Below are 21,583 nucleotides of genomic sequence, written 5' to 3' on the forward strand. Positions count from 1 at the left end.
CCACTTTAATCCTTTCCCCATACGCGTGGTATCTGTTTTGGCAGCATGGCTTCTTCAGCGAAAAGACGAGCAGTTGGAAAAGGAGAAAATCCCGCTGATAGTGAGGATAACAGCTCTGATGAAGGATTGGAAAACGACGGTGATTCATTAGAGAATGACAGCGGATCAGAAGAGGAGATCAATGAAGTACGACAATGTCTCTAGTGAACTGGCTATATTCCTGGCCTAGCAGGCTAGCTAGCATTGGCTAAACGTGTTAGATGGGTTAGATAGATAGATAGCTTTTTAGCAAACAACTGTTGTTCATATCAATCTAGTTTAACAATGGTTAAGTATGTTAGGGACATGCTAAACATTGCCAGTCGATCACTTCAGAGTTTTAAACTAGATAAATAGTGAAATGCATGGACATTTACACACTTAAAACCATAAGGGTAGTTTAGACAAACAAAACTATCGATACCAGTATTGACACTAAAACCGTCCCCATCAAGTCCAAAACATTGTCTCGGGAGTCGGGACTTGTATTATAAAACATTTTTTGTTTGTTTCCAGGAGGTCATTGTAGACTTCGAGGCCCATACCATTACTCACAATGACTACAACGGGGTCAAGAAACTCATGCAACAGCTGTTTCTGAAGGCTCGTGTCAATACATCCGAGTTGACCGACCTCCTCATCCAGCAGAATCATATTGGAAGCGTCATCAGGGTGAGAAACCAGACGCGTCGAGTCTTATCAGACCATCACTAAATATGCATCATATTTAGGGGATCCAGCCGTGGTTCTGTAGCTCAGTTGGTAGAGCATGGCGCTTGTAACGCCAGGGTAGTGGGTTCGATTCCCGGGACCACCCATACGTAGAATGTATGCACACATGACTGTAAGTCGCTTTGGATAAAAGCGTCTGCGAAATGGCATATATTATTATTATATTATTATTATATTATACAATTTAACCTGTCATATTAAACTCCCAAAATATGATGACACACATATGCTCTCTTCAAATCAGTTGTTTTCGTCACATCCATGTTTAGCAGATGCTATTGCGGGTGTAGCGAAATGGTTGTGTTTCTAGCTCCAGTTTCCTTCTCCCACATCCAACGGAGAACAATTGACATGTAATTCAGTTGCATCATGTATGTCTTTCTGCATGTTTTGTTGTCAGCAAGCAGAGGTGCCAGAGGACAGCGATGATGACGAGGATCCAGCCGATGAGGTGTTTGGTTTCATCAGCATGCTCAACCTCACTGAGAGAAAGGTAGGTGTAGTCAGATGTTATGTTATCTATTTGGGGTGGCAGGTAGCATAGTGGTTAGAGCGTTGGGCCAGTAACCTAAAAGGTTGCTAGATCAAATCCCCGAGCTGACAAGGTAAACATCTGTCATTCTGCCATGAACAAGGCACTGTTCCCGGTAGGCCGTCATTGTAAATAAGAATTTGTTCTTATAACTGACTTGCCTAGTTAAATAAATGTTACAGTTAAAAAAAATATAAATATATATATATATATATATATATATATATATATATAATCTATGAAATCACTAAACTTGACACTTTCTCAACCAATGAGACAAAATACATTCTCTCTCTGTCTGAATCTGATATTTTAAAAGGTCGACCTTGAGGAAAGATCTGTTTTCCATAGACTTCCAGTAGTAGCCCACTTCCTCTTCCTGCCTACTGCACTAGCCTGCATTTTGACCAATCACGGCAGTCTGTTAGTAAGTGTTCTGATCCGTAGTAGCCCACTTCCTCAGCCTGCATTTTGACCAATCACGGCAGTCTGTTAGTAAGTGTTCTGATCCGTCCACAGGGTGTCCAGTGTGTGGAGGAGGTAAAGGATCTGATCCTGGGTCAGTGTGAGAAGAGTTGTCCCCATAGTGTGACAGACGATCTGGAGAAGGTCCTCAACGACACCACTAAGCCTGTGGGACTGCTGCTCAGCGAGAGGTTCATCAACGTGCCCCCACAGATCGCCCTGCCTCTCCACAAACAGCTACAGTGAGTCTCTGTCTAACCCCCACAGATCGCCCTGCCTCTCCACAAACAGCTACAGTGAGTCTCTGTCTAACCCTAACCCCCACAGATCACCCTGCCTCTCCACAAACAGCTACAGTGAGTCTCTGTCTAACCCCCACAGATCACCCTGCCTCTCCACAAACAGTTACAGTGAGTCTCTGTCTAACCCTAACCCCCACAGATCACCCTGCCTCTCCACAAACAGCTACAGTGAGTCTCTGTCTAACCCCCACAGATCGCTCTGCCTCTCCACAAACAGTTACAGTGAGTCTCTGTCTAACCCTAACCCCCACAGATCGCCCTGCCCCTCCACAAACAGCTACAGTGAGTCTCTGTCTAACCCTAACCCCCACAGATCACCCTGCCTCTCCACAAACAGCTACAGTGAGTCTGTCTAACCCCCACAGATCGCCCTGCCCCTCCACAAACAGCTACAGTGAGTCTGTCTAACCCCCACAGATCACCCTGCCCCTCTAAACAGCTACAGTGAGTCTGTCTAACCCCCACAGATCGCCCTGCCCCTCTAAACCGCTACAGTGAGTCTGTCTAACCCCCACAGATCACCCTGCCCCTCCAAATGTACTGTCAGCAAGACACGCTCTCAGATTACTGTACTGTCAGCAAGACGTGCTCTCAGATTACTGTACTGTCAACAAGACATGCTCTCAGATTACTGTACTGTCAACAAGACATGCTCTCAGATTACTGTACTGTCAGCAAGACATGCTCTCAGATTACTGTACTGTCAACAAGACATGCTCTCAGATTACTGTACTGTCAGCAAGACGTGCTCTCAGATTACTGTACTGTCAGCAAGACATGCTCTCAGATTACTGTACTGTCAACAAGACATGCTCTCAGATTACTGTACTGTCAGCAAGACATGCTCTCAGATTACTGTACTGTCAATGCTCTCAGATTACTGTACTGTCAACAAGACACGCTCTCAGATTACTATACTGTCAACAAGACGTGCTCTCAGATTACTATACTGTCAACAAGACGTGCTCTCAGATTACTGTAGTGTCGCTCAGGCGATGTACCGTTGTGTTCACTGTCAATCACTTGCTATGCATTATGGGTATGCTACTGTAGATGAACCCTTCTTAATATGGACCTGCAATTGTGTAACTGCTCGTCTCAGATATGGGTTCACTTTACACCGGATAAACAAACGCTAAAAATCATTGACATATTTGTTGTTGTCAACAAGACATGCTACAGAAAGTAATTCCGTGAATGTATTATCTATGAAAAGAAGATGGAAATACCCTACTATTAAAAACATAAACCACATCATTGATTGGCTGTTTCCAGGGAGGAGTTGGCAGAAGCCCAGAGCAGCAACAAGCCCAGTGGGAAGTGTCATTACTGCCTGATGATCAGTAAGACCTATAAGGATCCCTCCAAGACGGTCGCTGCCCGAGGAGCCCCGCCCAACGACGAGCTCACCTTCGTCAACGCAGAGGAGGAGTTCTTCTATGAGGTTTAAACTTTTTTTTTTTAACTTTTAGTTATTTAACGAGGCAGAGGCTAGAGGCTGTATACAGTAGAGGCTATATACAGTATAAAAAAAAAAATATAAAAATATATGCCATTTAGCAGACGCTTTTATCCAAAGCGACTTACAGTCATGTGTGCATACATTCTACGTATGGGTGGTCCCGGGAATCGAACCCACTACCCTGGCGTTACAAGCGCCATGCTCTACCAACTGTGCTACAGAAGGACCGTAGAGAGGCTATATACAGTAGAGAGGCTATATACAGTAGAGAGGCTATATACAGTAGAGAGGCTATATACAGTAGAGAGGCTATATACAGTAGAGAGGCTATATACAGTAGAGAGGCTGTATACAGTAGAGAGGCTGTATACAGTAGAGAGGCTGTATACAGTAGAGAGGCTATATACAGTAGAGAGGCTATATACAGTAGAGAGGCTATATACAGTAGAGAGGCTATATACAGTAGAGAGGCTATATACAGTAGAGAGGCTATATACAGTAGAGGCTATATACAGTAGAGGCTATATACAGTAGAGGCTATATACAGTAGAGGCTATATACAGTAGAGGCTATATACAGTAGAGAGGCTATATAACAGTAGAGAGGCTATATACAGTAGAGGCTATATACAGTAGAGGCTATATACAGTAGAGAGGCTATATACAGTAGAGAGGCTATATACAGTAGAGAGGCTATATACAGTAGAGAGGCTATATACAGTAGAGAGGCTATATACAGTAGAGGCTATATACAGTAGAGAGGCTATATACAGTAGAGGTTATATACAGTAGAGAGGCTATATACAGTAGAGGCTATATACAGTAGAGGCTATATACAGTAGAGAGGCTATATACAGTAGAGAGGCTATATACAGTAGAGAGGCTATATACAGTAGAGAGGCTATATACAGTAGAGAGGCTATATACAGTAGAGAGGCTATATACAGTAGAGAGGCTATATACAGTAGAGGCTATATACAGTAGAGAGGCTATATAACAGTAGAGAGGTTATATACAGTAGAGGCTATATAACAGTAGAGAGGCTGTATACAGTAGAGAGGCTGTACAACAGTAGAGAGGTTATATAACAGTAGAGAGGGTATATATAGTAGAGAGGCTATATACAGTAGAGAGGTTATATACAGTAGAGGCTCTATACAGTAGAGAGGCTATATACAGTAGAGAGGCTATATACAGTAGAGAGGCTATATACAATAGAGAGGTTATATACAGTAGAGGGGCTATATACAGTAGAGGGGCTATATACAGTAGAGGGGCTATATACAGTAGAGAGGTTATATACAGTAGAGAGGTTATATACAGTAGAGAGGCTATATACAGTAGAGGGGCTATATACAGTAGAGGGGCTATATACAGTAGAGGCTGTATACAGTAGAGAGGCTATATACAGTAGAGAGGCTATATACAGACACTGGTGAGTTAAATGTCCTTTTCACTGCCTTGCCCATTTGTCCATGTCCCCACTACAGCAAGCCACCATGAAGTTCCACTACTCGGTGCAGGAGGAGACGGACAGCGTGCTGAGCGGGCGGTGGTCCTTCGACGACGTCCCCATGAAGCCGCAGCGTACCGTGATGCTCATCCCGGCAGACAGGATGTCAGCCGTCATGGACAAGCTCAAAGAATTCCTGACCGTGTGACCAACCGTACAAGAGTAAAAAAAAAAACTCTGGTGAACGAAACAGGACTGATGTCTTTAAAACAAGCCCCCTCTGGATGATTATTTTTTGCAATGTAAAATTCGATACAAAACATTGAAAGGACTGGAATCCTTGTTGTTAGGGGAGAATAACGTCATTTTGTAACGGGTCCCTAAAGCCCAGCGGTTTTATCTAGCAGGTTTTTTTTTTTTTTTAATGTATCTTTTGACAAAATAAATAATTTCAGACCTTCGGTCGTAGTTCAAAGCACTGTATTTACAGATTCATGTAAAAAAAAAAAAACATAGTGATTGTTTTAACATTTCAGTACCAACAATTTCTTACACAATATTAGGGTTATCGAGCAAGTGGCAAATTCCCCCCAAAAACTGAAAATGGTGTATTTTTCTGTGAAGGAATATCAGACGTTCAAACTTGATTTGGTGATCTGGATTCATTTATTGGGGTGATACTCTTATTAGAATATAGGCAAATTAATTATTTCCTGTAATATCACATTACCAAGGCAGTTGCCACCTGACTGAATTAAAGAAATGAACAATGGTGTACGGCAAGTCAGTCATTTGGAAGTTGATCTAACCCAGGGGTTTTCAAAACTTTCCTCGGGGGGACCCCCACCTGACCCCCCAGCTGTTCCATATGTGAACTATTCCACAGCTCACACCTGATTCATCTAATCACTGAGTCAATCAGGTGACATTAGTTCAGGGCTACAACAACATTGTGAAAAGTCTGGGGACTTCCCCGAGGAGCGCTGTTCTCATCAACGATGATTGTCTTTTCAGTAAAAGTCGGTGCAGTGCTGAAGTTCTCCACCAGAGGTCACTGTAGCACACATCTGTCATAAGACTGAGCGGCTTCACTGTTGATTGTCAGGGTCTGTTGCTTGTCTTTGCGTCCAGATCCGTCCCGGTCCAGAATGTGCTGTAGTAGGTCTTTACTCTCACTAGGAGGCAGGTTGTAATAGAAATACTGAGGAGCCGTCTGGATGAACCTACAGACAGAAGACAACACTGGTATTATAGAGATACTGGAGGGGCCGTCTGACTGAACCTACAGAGAGAAGACAACACTGGTATTATAGAGATACTGGAGGGGCCGTCTGACTGAACCTGGACAGCAGAGAAGACAACACTGATATTATAGAGATACTGGAGGGGCCCGGGGTCTGACTGAACCTAGGGTCATTGGATGAGAAGACAACACTGGTATTATAGTAGATACTGGAGGGGCCGTCTGACTGAAGGTTACAGAGAGAAGACAACACTGATATTATAGAGATACTGGAGGGGCCTCGGGGTCTGAGAAGGTTATAGGGGAACTGGAGGGTCATTGGATGAGAAGTTGAGGGGAACACTGATATTATAGAGATACTGGAGGGGCCGTCTGGACTGAACCTCATTGGATGAGAAGGTTAGAGGGGAAGGTTAGAGGGATTGGAGAGAAGAGGGACTGGAGGCCTAGAGGGTCATTGGATGAGAAGTTGAGGGGAGAGGCCTCTGGGGTCATTGGATGAGAAGGTTAGAGGGGAGGGGCCTCGGGGGTCATTGGATGAGAAGTTGAGGGGAGGGGCCTCGGGGGTCATTGGATGAGAAGGTAAGAGGGGAGGGGCCTCTGGGGTCATTGGATGAGAAGGTTAGAGGGGAGGGGCCTCTGACCTCATCCAATGCATTTTGAAAAAGAAGACATAAGAATGGACATGAGGAAAAATAGATTGAGAGAGAGCCTTAGATTGGCCCATTGACTTACACTGCAGGGGAGATTTCAGAGACTGTCCGGATACCGTGGTTTCCCGAGAGAGTATACTCATGGAACAGCACCCACTCTGGAAAACCCAATTGATGTGCCTTGGCCCCATAGCTGGAGGCAGGGTGGACCTGAGCCATGTGTCTGTTGGTCAGCATGAAGTAGTTTCCTGAACCATCCACATCACGGGCAATCTGACAACAGGGATAAACTTCATATTTACCATTAAACAAATTACATCATGGAACGTGACAGGACACCGACTTCCATACAGGACCCAGGACACTGTCTTCCATACAGGACACTGTCTTCCATACAGGACACTGACTTCCATACAGGACACTGACTTCCATACAGGACCCAGGACACTGTCTTCCATACAGGACACTGACTTCCATACAGGACACTGACTTCCATACAGGACACCGACTTCCATACAGGACCCAGGACACTGTCTTCCATACAGGACACCGACTTCCATACAGGACACCGACTTCCATACAGGACACCGACTTCCATACAGGACACCGACTTCCATACAGGACACCGACTTCCATACAGGACCCAGGACACTGTCTTCCATACAGGACATTGTCTTCCATACAGGACACTGACTTCCATACAGGAGACTGTCTTCCATAAAGGACACTGACTTACATACAGGACACTGACTTCCATACAGGACACTGACTTCCATACAGGACACTGACTTCCATACAGGACACTGACTTCCATACAGGACCCAGGACACCGACTTCCAAACAGGACACTGACTTCCATACAGGACACTGACTTCCATACAGGACACTGACTTCCATACAGGACCCAGGACACCGACTTCCAAACAGGACACTGACTTCCATACAGGACACTGATTTCCATACAGGACACTGTCTTCCACACAGGACACTGACTTCCATACAGGACACTGATTTCCATACAGGACACTGACTTCCACACAGGACACTGACTTCCATACAGGACACTGACTTCCATACAGGACCCAGGACACCGACTTCCAAACAGGACACTGACTTCCATACAGGACACTGATTTCCATACAGGACACTGTCTTCCACATAGGACACTGACTTCCATACAGGACACCGACTTCCATACAGGACCCAGGACACTGTCTTCCATACAGGACACCGACTTCCATACAGGACACCGACTTCCATACAGGACACCGACTTCCACACAGGACACTGACTTCCACACAGGACACCGACTTCCCTACAGGACCCAGGACACCGACTTCCATACAGGACACTGACTTCCATACAGGACACTGACAGGACACTGACTTCCATACAGGACACTGACTTCCATACAGGACACCGACTTCCATACAGGACACTGACTTCCATACAGAACAGTGAGTTCATTCAGATGTTTAATGTGTATGTGATCCGGTCGGGAATTGAACCTTGGTGTTGCTAATGTAGCAGATTGGGATCTGCCACTTGCGCGGCCGAATAGCTAGCTTTCAGGGGCGTGACACGCTTCAGGAGGGCGGTCACGTATGCGATCCCTTCGGGAATTGAACCTTGGTGTTGCTAATTTAGCAGATTGGGATCTGCCACTTGCGCGGCCGAATAGCTAGCTTTCAGGGGCGTGACACGCTTCAGGAGGGCGGTCACGTATGCGATCCCTTCGGGAATTGAACCTTGGTTTTGCTAACCTCGGGTTGGAACCTCGGTATGGAGTGGAACCGGGAGGAAACGGAACACGCTTAAACGAGCAGTGGAACGTCCTCTACACCAGCACTACGGTTCTCCATTGTCCACCGACCTGCATGAAGAACCCTGCCAGCAGAGCTCTCTTGATGTTGAGTGTGTTGGTCTTGGTTCCGAAGGACGTCTCGGAGATGGGCAGCTCTATTCTCTTCAGGATGTCAGTCAACTCTGACCTGATGGCGTCTGCCGTCTGAAGGGCGCGGTGGTTCAGATGGTAGTCCTGACACCACTTCTCTACGCCGAAGTCTGAGGGGATAACAGAAAGAAACATCCAGCTACAAGTGAGGAGAAGAGAATAGAATCAAGTAGAACAGAATTCAATTGCAAACATTGCATTCGGAAAGTATTCAGACCCCTTGACTTTTTCCACATTTTGTTACTTTACAGCCTTATTCTAAAATAGATTTAAATCGTTTTTTTTACCTCATCAATCTACACACAATACCCCATAATGTCAAGGCAAAAACAGGTTTTTAGAAAAAAAAGTGATTACAGCCTTGAGTCTTCTTGGGTATGACGCTACAAGCTTGGCACACCTGTATTTGGGGAGATTCTCCCATTCTTCTCTGCAGATCCTCTCAAGCTCTGTCAGGTTGGATGGGGAGCGTTGCTGCACAGCTATTTTCAGGTCTCTCCAGACATGTTAAATCGGGTTCAAGTCCAGGCTCTTGCTGGGCCACTCAAGGACATTCAGAGACTTGTCCCGAAACCACTACTGCATTGTGTTGGCTGTGTACTTAGGGTTGTTGTCTTGTTGGAAGGTGAACCTTCACCCTAGTCTGAGGTCCTGAGTGCTCTGGAGCAGGTTTTCATCGAGGATCTCTCTGTACTTTGCTCCGTTCATCTTTCCCTCGATCCTGACTAGTCTCCCAGTCCCTGAAAAACATCCCCACAGCATGATGCTGCCACCACCATGCTTCACCGTAGGGATGGTGCCAGGTTTCCTCCAGACGTGATGCTTGGCATTCAGGACAAATAGTTCAATCTTGGTTTCATCAGACCAGAGTCTTGCTTCTCATGGTCTGAGAGTCTTTAGGTGCCTTTTGGAAAACTCCAAGCGAGCTGTCATGTGCCTTTTACTGAGGAGTGGTTTCTGTCTGGCCACTCTACCATAAATGCCTGATTGATGGAGTGCAACAGAGATGGTTGTCCTTCTGGAAGGTTCTCCCATCTCCACAGGGGAGCTCTAGAGCTCGGTCAGAGTGACCACCGGTTCTTGGTCACCTCCCTGACCAAGGCCCTTCTCCCCCGATTGCTCAGTTTGGCAGGATGGCCAGCTCTAGGAAGAGTGTTGGTGGTTCCAAACTTCTTCCATTTAAGAATGATGGAGGCCACTGTGTTCTTGGGGACCTTCAATGCTGCAGAATGATGGAGGCCACTGTGTTCTTGGGGACCTTCAATGTCGCAAAAATGTTTTTGTACCCTTCCCCAGATCTGTGACACAATCCTGTCTCAGAGCTCTACGGACAATTCCTTCGACCTCATGGCTTGGTTTTTGGTCTGGCATGCACTGTCAACTGTGGAACCTTATATATACACAGGTGTGTTCCTATCCAAATCATTTCCAATGTAGCTCAGTTGGTAGAGCATGGCGCTTGTAACGCCAGGGTAGTGGGTTAGATTCCCGGGACCACCCATACGTAGAATGTATGCACACATGACTGTAAGTCGCTTTGGATAAAAGCGTCTGCTAAATGGCATATATTTCATATATTATAATAGAATTTTCCACAGGTGGACTCCAATCAAGTTATAGAAACATCTTAAGGGTGATCAATGGAAACAGGATGCATGAGCTCAATTTTGAGTCTCATAGCGAAGGGTCTGAATACTTATGTAAATAAGGCATTTCTGTTTTTTATTTTTAATACATTTGCAAAAATTTCTAAAATACAGTTTTATTTATTTTTTTTATTATGGGGTGTTGTGTGTAGATTGAGGAGAGGGGGAAAAACGATTTAATCAATTTTAGAATAAGGTTGTAACCTATCAAAACGTGGAAAAAGTCAAGGGGTCTGAATACTTACCGAAGGCCCAGTATAGTGAAGTATTTCACAATGTGATGCTTTTTTGAGCTCAATGGATGTTACTGACTGTCTTTCTGTCTGCATTTGAAGTAACTAACTCACATGTCTCTCTCTGGCTGTACTTGAAGGCGTTGTAGATGTTGATGAGGGTGAAGTGGTCTCCCTCAGGGTGCCGGAACTTTCTGTGACACTGTTGTACCTCTTGGGTCCTGCCAACAGGTGGCTCCAGGAAGCAGCTTGGCGCTAAACGCAAAACAGACAGAATCAATAGGGTGGTTAGCATTGGTGCTAACACAGACAGACAGAATCAATAGGGTGGTTAGCATTGGTGCTAACACAGACAGACAGAATCAATAGGGTGGTTAGCATTGGTGCTAGCGCAAAACAGACAGAATCAATAGGGTGGTTAGCACTGGCGCTAAATGCAGACAGAGAATCATTAGAGGTTAGCATTGACGCTAACGCAGAAAGACAGAGAATCAATAGGGAGGTTAGCATTGGTGCTAAAACAGACATATCAACAGGGTTTGTATTGTTTGACCAAGCTACTCTCCCCGTATAGTACCTTGTGGCTCATTGTCTGAGTGGGAGAAATAGCAGCCGCCTAGGCTTCAACTGCAAATGCTCAGAGACGAGACTATGTCCATATGGCAGATCAAACAGTCTGGCAGATTATACTGTCTGGCAGATTATACTGTCTGTCAGATTATACTGTCTGGCAGATTATACTGTCTGGCAGATTATACATTCAAAAGGTCAGAGACTAGACTATGTCCATATAGTAGATTATACTGTCTGGCAGATTATACTGTCTGGCAGATTATACTGTCTGGCATGCTGTCTGGCAGATTATACATTCAAAAGGTCAGAGACTAGACTATGTCCATATAGTAGATTATACTGTTTGACAGATTATACTGTATGGCAGATTATACTGTCTGGCAGATTATACTGTCTGGCAGATTATACTGTCTGACAGATTATACTGTCTGGCAGATTATACTGTCTGGCATACTGTCTGGCAGATTATACTGTCTGGCAGATTATACTGTCTGGCATACTGTCTGGCAGATTATACTGTCTGGCAGGTTATACTGTCTGGCAGATTATACTGTCTGGCAGATTATACTGTCTGGCAGATTATACTGTCTGGCAGACTGTCTGGCAGATTATACTGTCTGGCATACTGTCTGGCAGATTATACTGTCTGGCAGGTTATACTGTCTGGCAGATTATACTGTCTGGCATACTGTCTGGCAGATTATGCATCCAAAAATCAGAGATGCCCGATGTAGTTGTCCAGTCTAATGGTTATACTGTCTGGCAGATTATACTTCTGGCAGAATATACTGAATATCTGGCAGAATATACTGTCTGGCAGAATATATGGACTGTAAACTGTCTGGCAGATTATACTGTCTGGCAGATTATACTGTCTGGCAGATTATACTGTCTGGCAGATTTGTGTCTGCACCAACATGGTTAAAAAGTCAGAGATCTTAGATTAGTTGTCCATAATGGTTAAGACTGCTTATGATGGATATTCTAATATCTTCAGTAGTGGTTATAAAGGCTTTATGGATGTAAACATAAGTGTGAGGGTTTCAATACAAGACAAGGAGGGTGTGTTGCACCAACATGGTTTAAAAATCAATTTAGATTAGACCTCATCTAGATTTTGTAAATCTACGTTTATAATTCATCACATATTGCACCACTTCATTTTAAGACTGGATTAGTTGATCTAAGGTTAAATCACTAAACTATGATCAGTGATACGTGTCCTCATGGATTCACCATAGCAATATGTTGTAGTTCTATGGAAACAAACCAGCACTGGTCATTGCTAGTCTCGCCAGCAAAGTGACTTTTCACTTCAGGCTAAGGATGAAATGAATTGCACTTTTCTGTCAAATGATTTAGCTGGTTGAGTTTAACGAACATGTTAAACCACAGGAGATAAAAGTGTTAATCACACTGAAAATAAAGGACATACAGATGACTTAGACACACACTGATGCATTTAAACAGTGTCCTTTTAGATTTAATCCCAAAACTGAATTTAAATTAGTTTTTAAAACAATGGAGCAACAATATTACATTTGATCTTGGTTTGAGTTCTAAATTCAATTTAGTGTAGAAGAAGAATTAGATTGAACTATGATTATTGAAAACGAGGTTTAAGGTTCAGTGCAAAAACATTTAGAGATAAACCTTGATTAAACCCAGTTTATGAGTTCATTCATGTTGGTGCAACCCACCCTGAGTGAATCAAATGAATCAAAAACATTACTAGATAAACCTTGATTAAACCCAGTTTATGAGTTCATTCATGTTGGTGCAACCCACCCTGAATCAAATAGAATCAAATGAATCAAAAACATTACTAGATAAACATTGATTAAACCCAGTTTATGAGTTCATTCATGTTGGTGCAACCCACTCTGAGTAAATCAAATGAATCAAAAACATTACTAGATAAACCTTGATTAAACCCAGTTTATGAGTTCATTCATGTTGGTGCAATCCACCCTGAGTGAATCAAATAGAATCAAATGGGCCAAAGGTTGTAGGAGTGTAAACTACATACCTGATAGCATAGCTGCGATGGTCACCACCTCATTCACACAATCAAACTCACAGGACGCCAGCAGAGCCTTGGCCATCTGAGCGTCCAATGGCAACTCAGAGATTATGATCCCGATCTCTGATAGGTTCCCATCGTCGTCCAATGCCGCGAGGTAATCCAGCTCCTCTAGCGACTGCATCAGACCCTCTGGATCTGGATAGGAAGTAGACAACTTGGATCATAGATAATAAAATACAAGATCTGGATAGGAAGTAGACAACTTAGATCATAGATAATAAAATACAAGATCTGGATAGGAAGTAGACAACTTAGATCATAGATAATAAAATACAAGATCTGGATAGGAAGTAGACAACTTAGATCATAGATAATAAAATACAAGATCTGGATAGGAAGTAGACAACTTAGATCATAGATAATAAAATACAAGATCTGGATAGGAAGTAGACAACTTAGATAATAGATAATAAAATACAAGATCTGGATAGGAAGTAGACAACTTAGATCATAGATAATAAAATACAAGATCTGGATAGGAAGTAGACAACTTAGATCATAGATAATAAAATACAAGATCTGGATAGGAAGTAGACAACTTAGATCATAGATAATAAAATACAAGATCTGGATAGGAAGTAGACAACTTAGATAATAGATAATAAAATACAAGATCTGGATAGGAAGTAGACAACTTAGATCATAGATAATAAAATACAAGATCTGGATAGGAAGTAGACAACTTAGATAATAGATAATAAAATACAAGATCTGGATAGGAAGTAGACAACTTAGATCATAGATAATAAAATACAAGATCTGGATAGGAAGTAGATCATCCTTTACATAATAGATAATAATAAGAAGAGATATTAGACAGAGAAAACACCTGTTTAACTAAATGACTTGTCAGTTGATGCTTTGGATTATGATCATATAGTATCTGCTCAGCTCCTCAAGAGATCGAGGGCCTTACTTTAACTTAACTTTAATTAACACGTCAAAAGAGATTAGAATACAGAATCAGAATAAAACTCTATTCCCGAAAAGAGCCTGAGCTCCAAAAAGGTTGATCCAGGAATTCTAGCCCAGTGTGTTCCAGTAAAATGGAGGACAGTAAATTCTACTTCCTCCTCATTGTGGTGTTGGAGGTCAGATGGACGAAACGAGAGGCGTTATGAGGTAATCATTAATAACAAGCTGGCCACTTTACCCGTGGAATGTGTCCAAAACGGTACACTACCTTTTTGACCAGAGTAGGGCACTATATAGGGAATAGGGTGCCATCTGGTCTATAGTAGTGCACTATATAGAGAATAGGGTGCCATCTGGTCTATAGTAGTGCACTATATAGGGAATAGGGTGCCATCTGGTCTATAGTAGTGCACTATATAGAGAATAGGGTGCCATCTGGTCTATACTAGGGCACTATATAGGGAATAGGGTGCCATCTGGTCTATAGTAGTGCACTATATAGAGAACAGGGATCCATTTGGGATGCCGGTTTGTCACTGTCCTCAACTCTTCCCATGCTGGGACAGCCGGGTGGGTCGGGGCTCTCAGACAATGGTCCCTGGCAGGCCACTGTCAGCTCTACTAAAGCACGGCTGGCTGCCTCTAAACAGGACAGAGCATGGCATACAGACCTCCATCAGACCTCTACCCAGGACAAAAAATCCCTCCTGTACCCTGTACCACTCTACAGTTACAGCTATAGTTGCAAAAAAGTCTGCTAACTTTCAACAAAATGCCCAGGTTTCCCAGAATTCCTGGTTGGATGATTCCAAGATTTCCTGCTTATTCTCTCCTGATTTTCTGGAAAAACCTGGGAATTTGGGGAAAGTTGCTCGAATTTTGCAACCCTAGTTACAGCACAGATTACACAGGGTCAGATCCATAGAAGTACAGATTACACAGGGTCAGATCCATAGAAGTACAGATTACACAGGGTCAGATCCATAGAAGTACAGATTACACAGGGTCAGATCCATAGAAGTACAGATTACACAGGGTCAGATCCATAGAAGTACAGATTACACAGGGTCAGATCCATAGAAGTACAGATTACACAGGGTCAGATCCATAGAAGTACAGATTGCACAGGGTCAAATCCATAGAAGTACAGATTACACAGGGTCAGATCCATAGAAGTACAGATTACACAGGGTCAGATCCATAGAAGTACAGATTACACAGGGTCAGATGCATAGAAGTACAGATTACACAGGGTCAGATCCATAGAATTACAGATTACACAGGGTCAGATCCATAGAAGTACAGATTACACAGGGTCAGATCCATAGAAGTACAGATTACACAGGGTCAGATCCATAGAAGTACAGATTACACAGGGTCAGATCCATAGAATTACAGATTACACAGGGTCAGATCCATAGAAGTACAGATTACACAGGGTCAGATCCATAGAATGACAGATTACACAGGGTCAAATCCATAGAAGTACAGATTACACAGGGTCAGATCCATAGAAGTACAGATTACACAGGGTCAGATCCATAGAAGTACAGATTACACAGGGTCAGATCCATAGAAGTACAGATTACACAGGGTCAGATGCATAGAAGTACAGATTACACAGGGTCAGATCCATAGAATTACAGATTACACAGGGTCAGATCCATAGAATTACAGATTACACAGGGTCAGATCCATAGAAGTACAGATTACACCGGGTCAGATCCATAGAAGTACAGATTACACAGGGTCAGATCCATAGAAATACAGATTACACAGGGTCAGATCCATAGAAGTACAGATTACACAGGGTCAGATCCATAGAAGTACAGATTACACAGGGTCAGATCCATAGAAGTACAGATTACACAGGGTCAGATGCATAGAAGTACAGATTACACAGGGTCAGATCCATAGAATTACAGATTACACAGGGTCAGATCCATAGAATTACAGATTACACAGGGTCAGATCCATAGAAGTACAGATTACACCGGGTCAGATCCATAGAAGTACAGATTACACAGGGTCAGATCCATAGAATTACAGATTACACAGGCTCAGATCCATAGAAGTACAGATTACACAGGGTCAGATCCATAGAAGTACAGATTACACAGGGTCAGATCCATAGAATTACAGATTACACAGGGTCAGATCCATAGAATTACAGATTACACAGGGTCAGATCCATAGAAATACAGATTACACAGGGTCAGATCCATAGAAGTACAGATTACACAGGGTCAGATCCATAGAAGTACAGATTACACCGGGTCAGATCCATAGAATGACAGATTACACAGGGTCAGATCCATAGAAGTACAGATTACACCGGGTCAGATCCATAGAAGTACAGATTACACCGGGTCAGATCCATAGAAGTACAGATTACACCGGGTCAGATCCATAGAATTACAGATTACACAGGCTCAGATCCATAGAATTACAGATTACACAGGGTCAGATCCATAGAAGTACAGATTATAACACATTTTAAATTTAATTAGGATCTCTGTGGTCAGACTCACCTCCTCAGACCAGTGTCTAATAACCTGAGAATACACTGAATACCCAGATAGGTGGACAGGCCAGGTAGCCCCGGTGGACAGGCCAGGTAGCCCCGGTGGACAGACCAAGTAGCCCCAGTGGACAGGCCAAGTAGCCCTGGTGGACAGGCCAAGTAGCCCCAGTGGACCAAGTAGCCCCAGGAGGTCCTAGTACCCCTGGTGGACAGGCCAAGTAGCCCCGGTGGACCAAGTATCCCCGGTGGACCAAGTAGCCCTAGGAGGTCCTAGTACCCCTGAATGAGGACCACTGTCCTACTATAGTACCATGTAGAATGTCTGTCTGGTAGACTGACCTGGTCTGGTGATGAAGTCACAGTGTCTCAGCCCTGCGATCTCCATCCTCTTGAGGAAGAGGATGGTGAAGGTGAGGTTGGCGTCCAGGATCTGAGGGGATGTCTCTACGGGGAGTACTCTTTCCTTAGGGTACAGGCAGAAACACTTCCCTGGACAAACACAGACAACTCAATCAATCAAACAAACAAAGGGATTTTCTTTAATTTTTACTAGTTTCTACATCATAGAATAATTGTGAAGACATCAAAACTATGAAATAACACACATGGAATCACGTAGTAACCCCAAAAAAGTGTTAAACTAATACAAATATATATATTTTTTTGTTGTTGTTGAAATTCTTCAAAGTAGCCACCCTTTGTCTTGATGACAGCTTTGCACACTCTTGGCATTCTCTCAACCAGCTTCATGAGCTAGTCACCTGGAATGCATTTCAATTAACAGGTGTGCCTTGTTAAAAGTTCATTTGTGGAATTTCTTTCCTTCTTAATGTGTTTCAGCCAATCAGTTGTGTTGTGACAAGATAGAGGTGGTATACAGAAGATGGCCCTATTCGGTAAAAGACCAAGTCCATATTATGGCAAGAACAACTCAAAGACCAGTCAGCTGCTGGTCCAGTCAGCTGCTTCCTGATATCAGTACCTGTCGGTCCAGTCAGCTGCTTCCTGATATCAGTACCTGTCGGTCCAGTCAGCTGCTTCCTGATATCAGTACCTGTCGGTCCAATCAGCTGCTTCCTGATATCAGTACCTGTCGGTCCAATCAGCTGCTTCCTGATATCAGTACCTGTCGGTCCAACAATCAGCTGCTTCCTGATATCAGTACCGGTCCAGTCAGCTGTCAGCTGCTTCCTGATATCAGTACCTATCGGTCCAATCAGCTGCTTCCTGATATCAGTACCTGTCGGTCCAATCAGCTGCTTCCTGATATCAGTACCTGTCGGTCCAATCAGCTGCTTCCTGATATCAGTACCTGTCGGTCCAGTCAGCTGCTTCCTGATATCAGTACCTGTCGGTCCAATCAGCTGCTGGTCCAGTCAGCTGTTGGTCCAGTCAGCTGCTTCCTGATATCAGTACCTGTCGGTCCAGTCAGCTGCTGGTCCAGTCAGCTGCTGGTCCAGTCAGCTGCTTCCTGATATCAGTACCTGTCGGTCCAGTCAGCTGCTTCCTGATATCAGTACCTGTCGGTCCAGTCAGCTGCTTCCTGATATCAGTACCTGTCGGTCCAGTCAGCTGCTTCCTGATATCAGTACCTGTCGGTCCAATCAGCTGCTTCCTGATATCAGTACCTGTCGGTCCAGTCAGCTGCTTCCTGATATCAGTACCTGTCGGTCCAATCAGCTGCTTCCTGATATCAGTACCTGTCGGTCCAATCAGCTGCTTCCTGATATCAGTACCTGTCGGTCCAATCAGCTGCTTCCTGATATCAGTACCTGTCGGTCCAATCAGCTGCTTCCTGATATCAGTACCTGTCGGTCCAATCAGCTGCTTCCTGATATCAGTACCTGTCGGTCCAATCAGCTGCTTCCTGATATCAGTACCTGTCGGTCCAATCAGCTGCTTGCTGATATCAGTACCTGTTGGTCCAATCAGCTGCTTCCTGATATCAGTACCTGTCGGTCCAATCAGCTGCTTCCTGATATCAGTACCTGTCGGTCCAATCAGCTGCTTCCTGATATCAGTACCTGTTGGTCCAATCAGCTGCTTCCTGATATCAGTACCTGTTGGTCCAATCAGCTGCTTCCTGATATCAGTACCTGTTGGTCCAATCAGCTGCTTCCTGATATCAGTACCTGTCGGTCCAATCAGCTGCTTCCTGATATCAGTACCTGTGGTCCAGTCAGCTGCTTCCTGATATCAGTACCTGTTGGTCCAATCAGCTGCTTCCTGATATCAGTACCTGTTGGTCCAATCAGCTGCTTCCTGATATCAGCCTGGTATCTGCTGATGGATCGTAGTACTTCAGAGGTGGCCCTTAACCTGGGATGATACACCTGGTTGAAAGAATACACGTTTAACCATAGAAAGCCCTATTATAACTATTTAATAACGTCATGAATGAACCCATTTAATGGGATATCTATGGTCATAGCCTTGGCCTACATGCACAAACTAACATGCAATGCTTGTTTTATGGGGGTTAAACTCACATGTCTTTTCTCCAGTCCTACGTCGATGACAAAGTTAACAGAGTCCACAGCCCAGAACATGTCCTCTCCCTGGCTTGTGGAGAGGAAAACCCTCCGGCAACTGGTCGTAACGGTTCCCCTACTCCCCATCCCCTCCCCCAGGAGAGGGGGTGTCCGACCATGCCCAGGGCACAAGACCACGGGCACCAGCTCCCCAAGGTCTGCCCCCAGTCTGGTTCCCTCTCTCTGGAGGATAGCACGGGCACAGACAACCTCCTGTGGGGAGGGGCAACACAGTGTGAGACAGCGCCATACGACTTGTCCCGTGTGGCTACTGGCTAGCAACGCCCCCAAGGTCATGGGTTCACTTCCTGCAGGGATCACATGTCTAAAAACTGTACAGCTCTGAGGATAATAGTATCTGCTACTTGACCACTACACCCCAGATCTGCTACTTGACCACTACACCCTAGATCTTCTACTTGACCACTACACCCTAGATCTCCTACTTGACCAATACACCCTAGATCTGCTACTTGACCACTACACCCTAGATCTTCTACTTGACCACTACACCCTAGATCCTCTACTTGACCAATACACCCTAGATCTGCTACTTGACCACTACACCCCAGATCTGCTACTTGACCCCTACACCCTAGATCTGCTACTTGACCACCAGACCCTAGATCTGCTACTTGACCACTACACCCTAGATCTGCTACTTGACCACTACACCCTAGATCCTCTACTTGACCACTACACCCTAGATCTGCTACTTGACCCCAGGCTGGATGGTTCAACGTAAGGGGAAGAGAGGGCTTATCATGTCATAAATAGTTAACACATTTTGCTGGCAGACCCATCAATAGAAAAGGGCTGAGTTGACATCCCTATTGGCAGGCTTTAAAGCTCATTGTCACACACACATATGGTCCAGGACAACAAGGCCTTTCAAAACGCTTTGTCATTCCAACAGACCACTAGGCAGACCACTAGGCAGACCACTAGACAGACCACTAGGCAGACCACTAGACCATTAGGCAGACCACTAGACCACTAGGCAGACCACTAGACCACTAGGCAGACCACTAGGCAGACCACTAGGCAGACCACTAGGCAGACCACTAGGCAGACCACTAGACCATTAGGCAGACCACTAGACAGACCACTAGACCACTAGGCAGACCACTAGGCAGACCACTAGGCAGACCACTAGGCAGACCACTAGGCAGACCACTAGACCACTAGGCAGACCACTAGGCAGACCACTAGGCAGACCACTAGGCAGACCACTAGGCAGACCACTAGGCAGACCACTAGGCAGACCACTAGGCAGACCACTAGGCAGACCACTAGGCAGACCACTAGGCAGACCACTAGGCAGACCACTAGGCAGACCACTAGGCAGACCACTAGGCAGACCACTAGACAGACCACTAGGCAGACCACTAGGCAGACCACTAGACCACTAGGCAGACCACTAGACCACTAAGCAGACCACTAGGCAGACCACTAGGCAGACCACTAGGCAGACCACTAGGCAGACCACTAGGCAGACCACTAGACAGACCACTAGACCACTAAGCAGACCACTAGGCATACCACTAGACAGACCACTAGGCAGACGAGACGGAGGACGAGACGGGGGGGGAGAGGGGCGAGGGGACGAGGGAGGAGGCGGGGGCGAGACCACGGGGGCGAGGCAGACACGAGGGGAGGACGGAGGCGAGACGGGGACGAGCGGAGGGGACGAGACGGGGGGGGACGAGGACGGACGGGGGGAGGCGACCACGAGACGGAGGGGCGAGGGGGGAGGCGAGACGGACTGGGGGGGACACTAGGGGACGAGACGGAGGGACGAGACGGGGGACGAGACGAGGGACGAGACGGAGGACGAGATGGGGGACTTTAGGACAGAGATCCTACTTAAGGACAGACATGTGTAAGGACAGAGATCCTACTTAAGGACACAGCTCCTGCTTAAGGACAGAGATCCTGCGTACGGACAGATATTCTACTTAAGTACAGAGATCCTACTTAAGGACAGAGATCCTACTTAAGGACAGAGATCCTCCTTAAGGACAGAGTTCCTACTTAAGGACTGAGATCCTACTTAAGGTCAAAGATCCTACTTAAGGACAGAGATCCTACTTAAGGACAGAGATCCTACTTAAGGACAGAGATCTACTTAAGGACAGAGATCCTACTTAAGGACAGAGATCCTACTTAAGGACTGAGATCCTACTTAAGGACTGAGATCCTACTCAAGGACAGCGATGCTACTTAAGGACAGAGATACTA

General features: G+C 45.0%; 2 protein-coding genes across 6 annotated transcripts in view; one reads left to right on the forward strand and one right to left on the reverse strand.

Annotated features, from left to right (window-relative positions):
- Positions 1-5,445, forward strand: bccip (BRCA2 and CDKN1A interacting protein). Its single transcript, XM_052514010.1, has 6 exons — positions 1-186; positions 556-711; positions 1,172-1,264; positions 1,823-2,010; positions 3,346-3,514; positions 5,022-5,445. Exons 1-6 carry the CDS (start codon positions 46-48, stop codon positions 5,190-5,192), a joined length of 918 nt encoding a protein of 305 aa, XP_052369970.1. The 5' UTR covers positions 1-45; the 3' UTR covers positions 5,193-5,445.
- A 200-nt stretch (positions 5,446-5,645) lies between these two features.
- LOC118381288 (putative pre-mRNA-splicing factor ATP-dependent RNA helicase DHX32) overlaps positions 5,646-21,583 on the reverse strand; it is a 40,615-nt gene continuing 24,677 nt past the window's right edge. Inside the window, exons 7-17 of one of the 5 annotated variants that reach the window (XM_052514004.1) lie at positions 19,301-19,555; positions 19,015-19,144; positions 18,368-18,475; positions 18,052-18,087; positions 17,902-17,937; positions 17,151-17,300; positions 13,316-13,507; positions 10,828-10,968; positions 8,754-8,944; positions 6,963-7,153; positions 5,646-6,207 (exon numbers count right to left, since the gene is read on the reverse strand). In XM_052514004.1, coding sequence (XP_052369964.1) covers positions 6,036-6,207; positions 6,963-7,153; positions 8,754-8,944; positions 10,828-10,968; positions 13,316-13,507; positions 17,151-17,300; positions 17,902-17,937; positions 18,052-18,087; positions 18,368-18,475; positions 19,015-19,144; positions 19,301-19,555 — 1,602 coding nt within the window. In that variant the 3' untranslated portion in view covers positions 5,646-6,035. Of the gene's footprint in view, positions 6,208-6,962; positions 7,154-8,753; positions 8,945-10,827; positions 10,969-13,315; positions 13,508-17,150; positions 17,301-17,901; positions 17,938-18,051; positions 18,160-18,367; positions 18,476-19,014; positions 19,145-19,300; positions 19,556-21,583 lie in introns of all 5 variants that reach the window. The other 4 variants (XM_052514005.1, XM_052514006.1, XM_052514007.1 and 1 more) reach the window with 4 other exon arrangements.

The sequence above is a fragment of the Oncorhynchus keta genome, unplaced genomic scaffold, assembly GCF_023373465.1.
Source record: "Oncorhynchus keta strain PuntledgeMale-10-30-2019 unplaced genomic scaffold, Oket_V2 Un_scaffold_14_pilon_pilon, whole genome shotgun sequence".
Lineage (NCBI taxonomy): Eukaryota > Metazoa > Chordata > Actinopteri > Salmoniformes > Salmonidae > Oncorhynchus > Oncorhynchus keta.